This window comes from Giraffa tippelskirchi, chromosome 1 (assembly GCF_054371585.1).
Source record: "Giraffa tippelskirchi isolate mGirTip1 chromosome 1, T2T-mGirTip1v1.2.pri, whole genome shotgun sequence".
Lineage (NCBI taxonomy): Eukaryota > Metazoa > Chordata > Mammalia > Artiodactyla > Giraffidae > Giraffa > Giraffa tippelskirchi.
This window is the reverse complement of record NC_137275.1, coordinates 60,249,628-60,255,627: the sequence shown is the minus strand read 5'-3', so window position 1 is coordinate 60,255,627 and position 6,000 is coordinate 60,249,628. Positions and strand designations below refer to the sequence as shown.

The 6,000-nt window shown below is 39.4% G+C and overlaps 1 protein-coding gene and 1 long non-coding RNA gene across 3 annotated transcripts in view; both read left to right on the top strand.

Annotated features, from left to right (window-relative positions):
- The first annotated feature begins 475 nt into the window (after positions 1-475).
- The window catches only part of LOC145521278 (uncharacterized), a 90,820-nt gene continuing 85,295 nt past the window's right edge, over positions 476-6,000 (top strand). The window contains exon 1 of the long non-coding RNA XR_014065303.1: positions 476-580. This is a non-coding gene — a long non-coding RNA (uncharacterized LOC145521278). The remainder of the gene's footprint in view (positions 581-6,000) is intronic.
- Positions 2,908-6,000, top strand: part of LOC145521210 (HUWE1-associated protein modifying stress responses 1-like) — a 34,239-nt gene continuing 31,146 nt past the window's right edge. The window contains exon 1 of one of the 2 annotated variants that reach the window (XM_081529606.1): positions 2,908-3,865. In XM_081529606.1, the coding sequence (XP_081385732.1) occupies positions 3,283-3,865 (583 nt within the window). In that variant the 5' untranslated portion in view covers positions 2,908-3,282. The remainder of the gene's footprint in view (positions 3,866-6,000) is intronic. The other variant, XM_081529524.1, reaches the window with a different exon arrangement.

The window sequence follows — 6,000 nt, the reverse complement described above, 5'->3', positions numbered from 1 at the left end:
TTGATTTACTGTGAAAGATTCCTAATAAAATTAATAAGAAGAATCAGCAGCAGAAATATTCTGAACAGTCCATGAACCAGTCCATCCTAAAGGAAATCAGTCCTGAATATTCATTGGAAGGACTGATGTTGAAGCTGAAGCTCCAATACTTTGGCCACCTGATGCAAAGAACTAACTCATTTGAAAAGACCCTGATGCTGGGAAAGATTGAAGGAGGAAGGCAAAGGGGATGACAGAGAATGAGATGGTTGGATGGCATCACCAACTCAATGGACATGAGTTTGAGTTAACTCCAGGAATTAGTGATTGACAGGGAGGCCTGGAGTGCTGCAGTCCATGAGGTCACAAAGAGTCAGACATGACTGAGTGACTGAACTGAACTGAACTATTATAGAGATGGTGTGGGCATGCTAAGTCGCTTCAGTCATGTATGACTCTTTGTGACCCTATGGATTGTAGCCCACTGGGCTCCTCTGTCCATGGAATTCTCCAGGCAAGAATACCAGAGTGGGTTGCCATGCCCTCCTCCAAGAGATTTTCCTGACCCAAGGATAGTACCTGTATTAAGTCCCCTGCATTGGTAGGTGGGTTCTTTATCATTAGCACCACCTGGGAAGCCCCTGTAGAGATGATTGGATATTGAAAATTTGAAGAGCCTATACAGAAAACTCCCTCTGATAGCTGCTCATTAGAATTATCTGGGAAACTTCTAGAGCCATTCAACTGCTTCTAACAGACATTTTATTCTGAAGCTTCTGGTAGACATTTTATTGATATTTGGTCTTCATCTTCAGAAATTCTGATCTGATTTGCCTTAAGGGACTGGGTATTCATGGATTTAAAAAACTCCCAGGTTAAACGGTAGAAAGTTTTAGTTATACAAGAAGAATAAATTCTGAGGATCCAATAGGCAGCACGGTGCCTATAGTTAACAATACTGTACTATAAACTTAAAATCTGCTAAGAGGGTAGGTCTTATGTTCTCACAACAGCTTAAAAGGAAATAAAGTGTGTGAGATGACAGGGATGTTAAGAGTTTGAATGTGGTGATCATTTCACAATGTTTGCAAATATCAAAACATTGAGCTGTATACCTTAAGTATATATAATTCCTGTTTGTCAATTAAACCTCAGTGAAGCTTAAAAGGGAGTGAAAACCTCCCAGGTGATTCTAATTTATAGTCAGTGTTGACAACTGCAGTTTAGCATTAAGACCAACTAAAGCGAAGTATTCTAATAGTCATTCTTTGCAAACTGTATCTCATTTTTACTTAAAAGAATTATCATACTTTGTTTTCTGACTGGAAACTTCCATAAAATGTATTCTGGTTGCTTCTTTAAATATTATTACTATTACATTGATTATAAAATTATTTCAGTTTACAAAGAAGAAAAAAAAATTGAGAATTCCAAATATATTTAGGTATATATGGAGCGTAATATTTTTTCCAATTTTTGTACATTGTTATTACGCTTCTAAATGTGTATATCTTATATTAAGATTTTCTTTATCAAAAATAAAAATAAGAAACATATCTGAAATTTGCAAATATAGTCAATAAACAATAGTCAATCAGAACTCTATCTATTATTAAGCACAGTTGTAATGAGAATTTCCCCCTTGAACTCAGTAGTACAACTGTTTATCCAGCCTACATTTACTACATTTACTAGATAACACCAAATTCCTATTTCACTCTGTATGTTAAATGTTACCAAAAAAGAGTATAGTTTTAGATAACAGGACTTGAAGCAAAGAGGCAAAATATATTTTTATAACTTGTGGATTTTTTTCCAATTACATGTTCAGTTCATTTACATTTTCATTCCTAATAGTCCTGGTATTCTGAATATGAAGACTAAATGCCTGTTGCTTGAATATATTTAGCTCAATATCTTATCATGGTGCATTTTACATTGAAATATCGTGATAATTAAAGTTTCAATGGGTGATTTCTTAAATTTATTAACTACATTATCATTTTATGTACATTTTAATTTACAACTGGAATTAGTAGCTTGTAGCACTGTCATTAGTAAAAATAGAAAAAAATAGTAGCAATTATAAACAGTATGAGTTGATGTAAGCATTTTTGTCAGCCCTAGAGCAGTTCTGATAGTTTTATTGTCTTAATCAACTTAGTCAACTCTGTTTATTGCTCTTTGGAGGTGGCAGTTTTGAATACATGCTGGGGTGTTAGTTCACAGCTGCCAAATTAAAAATGATAATTCTCATGCGTGAAATAACTGTATGGACTAATGACCAAATATCTTTATAATGAGAGCCACTGTTGCAGTAGGTGGCCAAACAATTATACACCATAACAGAATATATCCCTAAAGTAAAGAAAAAAGAAAAAGATACTCATATTATAATCAAAGCAAAGACATGAGGAATATAGAAAAAATATATATTGATATGTATGTACATTGATATGTATGATATGTATGATATATCTATATATCAATAATTATACACATCGAAGATTTAATTATAAATATTAAAAATAAGACCACTACCCTAAATGTTTAATTTCACAAATGTTCATGGAATATGTATTTATTAGGCATGTAGGCATGGAATATATATATACATATAAATACATATTTCATTTTCTCATAAAAAAATGAAAATATGATTAGAGATCTTGACCCTGTGGTATTGATAGTCATATTTCAGGAGATTTGCTTCTGGATAATATACTATTGATAGCTTACAGTGTCAGATCGGTGATCTCCTAAGAAGATTTAACTTCCGGACCAGGAACCAGGCTTGATCACTCAAGAGCTTTTGTGTAGCAGAGTTTTATTAAAGTATAACAAGGGACAGAGAGAGCCGCAGAGGCGGTGACGACAGCGGCGGCGACAACGACGTTCCTCAGTCTTCGGGGTGGGCTCGGCGGCGCAAGCCGGGCTGCATGCAGGGTTAGGCGGTTTGCGGCAGCAGCGGCCCTAGGAAGGCCGTGGTGCCATGGCGGGGCGCTAGACGTGCTCGGGCAGGCGAGGCGAGGGGAAGCGGCGTTGATCCGGTCCGCAGCGACCTTCAGCAGGGCCTGAGGGTGGGGAAGCCTGGGGCGGGGGTCGTCCCGGGCAGCGTGGGGCCGCGGGGCGGGGCTCGTAGGCCGTCGGGGTGCAGGAGGCCTGGACCACCGCGAGGAGCCGCCGGTCGCTGGGCCCCACTGCCAGGCTGCTCGACGACGACGCTCTCGCGGGGGCCTCGCCTGAGGAGGACGTGGCCGCGGCGGCGGCGAGCCCGCGGGAGGCTACGGGAGGCCACGGAGGATGGAGGAAGGGAAGGAGGAGGGCGAGGCCGAGATCCAGGAGCATGGGCCAGAGCACTGGTTCTCCAAGTGGGAGCAGCAGTGCCTGGCCGAGGCCGAGCAGGACGAGCAGCTGCCCCTGGAGCTGCAGGAGAAGGCGGCGGCCGCCGCGCAGCCAGAGCACAAGCAACAGAAGCTGTGGCACCTCTTCCAGAACTCGGCCACCGCCGTGGCCCAGCTCTACAAAGACCGGGTGTGTCAGCACCCAGGACTTTCTCTGTGGGTTCCCTTCCAAAACGCAGCCACCGCCGTCACGAACCTCTACAAAGAAAGCGTGGATACTCATCAGCGAAGTTCTGATATTGGAATTCAGATTGGCTATCAACGACGCAATAAGGATGTGTTGGCTTGGGTTAAAAAGAGCAGAAGAACTATTCGTAGAGAAGATTTAATCAGCTTCCTGTGTGGAAAGGTTCCTCCACCACGAAACTCTAGAGCTCCCCCAAGACTGACTGTAGTGTCCCCTAACCGAGCTACTTCAACGGAAACTAGCTCATCTGTAGAGACTGATTTGCAACCCTTCCGGGAAGCCATAGCTCTGCATGGTAAAGCCGTTTAAACATATTTCTTTGGAAAAATGGTTAAGAGTGTGTCTGTGGACCCAATTTCACATTTGGGTTTAGATCCAGATATACTGTCTGCTTTTTGTCTATGATAGTAACTTGCTCTAGAAATGTTTAAATAGAATGTAAGCTAAGAACTTATACGGGCAGTTTTTGAATGTTAGCCAGCCTATCCTAAAAACTGTTTTTAGGAAGTTAGTTTGAGCTGATTGGTGTTATAATAACTGCATCTTTTGCAACATTAATTAGAACTCATTGCTTTATACTTCTGTTGTACATACCCTCTTACTGTTCTGAGTCAAAGAGGAAGTTCTTGTGTCTTAAGAATTCTGTCGCATTTATAACTGCTTGGAGAACCTAGTCAATGACAGGCAAGTAAGGCAGGTAACTGGCAGGGTAGTCCTTATGGGAACTCCCTTTGTTACCTTAGGTTATTGAGTGCCTGCAGAGGGTGAGTGCTGATGGACCTGAGAAGGAGAGGACAGATGTGAAATAGTTACGTTGACTTTCCTTAAGGTCTGTTGTCCTGAGGGCCTTGCATGATAGCCAGGACTGTCAGAGGCCAAGTCCATCTCCATCTCCCCAGGTCAGACCTGCTGTCAAATGGCCTTCTTGGCTGAAGGGTTTAAGTCTGGAGAAGCCTGGGGAATGTAGTCAGTAAGTCTGTTGTCGCTTGTTCTCTAATCCAGGCTTCCAGATAGAAGTGGGAGAAGTATTCTATAGGTCATTCAATACTGCTGTAAAAATATAACAACAGACTAACAAGACTTGGTGTTGAAGCCAAGATGAAAACATGGATTGTGCAAGTGACTACACAGATAGCAGTAATTAGTGAGTTAGGTCATGAGTCTTGTTAAAAGTTAACATTTCTGGGCCACAGTGTAGGTCATCTAAAATAAAGTAATCTGTTAATAAGAAGTGGGATATATACAAAGAGCTTTTATATCATCAAAGGTTTAATGCTTACAGAGATTCTTTTTCTCTTTGGCAAGCATTGATTCTTTATACCTAAAACCCCATTCAGAACATGGACTTGGGAAAAGTGTTGTTATTTTTTCCCCCTCCTGATTGTGAGTTTATGATCAGTTAAAAACACAAAAACATTTTATTGCAAGAAAGTCCATGATGTATGGATGCAGTACTTAAGACTGCTTGCTGTTTCTAACATAGTGGAATTTTTGAAACTCAGGCAAAATAGATTGATCTGTTCTATTTGAATTAAGAGTTTCACATCTTTTACCATTAAGTTTGGAAAAAATGACTAGATATGTACAGTTTGTCAGATTAATTGTAGTGCATGTTAATATTTGATGTAGTTGTGTTTCCTTAAGCATATTGATTTTTTTTGTCATCCAGTGGATTTATGATTCATTACATATTTCTCTTTTAAGAGTCTTTTTTTTTCCTGTAAAATAGACTTTAAAATAAAGGCTGTGAAAAGAGACAATGAAGGACACTACATAATGATCAAAGGATCAATCCTAGAAGAAGATATAACAATTATAAATATATATGCACCCAACATAGGAGCACCACAATATGTAAGGCAAATACTAACAAATATGAAAGGGGAAATTAACAATAACACAATAATAGTGGGAGACTTTAATACTCCACTCACACATATGGATAGATCAACTAAAAACAGAAAATTAACAAAGAAACACAAACTTTAAATGATACAATAGACAAATTAGATTTAATTGATATTTACAGGACTTTCCACCCCAAAACAATCAATTTCACCTTTTTCTCAAGTGCACACGGAACTTTCTCCAGGATAGATCACATCCTGGGCCATAAATCTAGCCTTGGTAAATTCAAAAAAAATTGAAATCATCCCAATCATCTTCTCTGACCACAATGCAGTAAGATTAGACCTCAATTACAGGAAAAAAACTGTTAAAAATTCCAACATATGGAGGCTAAACAACACGTTTCTGAATAACCAACAAATCACAGAAGAAATCAAAAAAGAAATCAAAATATGCATAGAAACAAATGAAAATGAAAACACAACAACCCCAAACCTATGGGACACTGTAAAAGCAATACTAAGGGGAAGGTTCATAGCAATACAGGCGTACCTCAAGAAACAAGAAAAAAATCAAATGAAT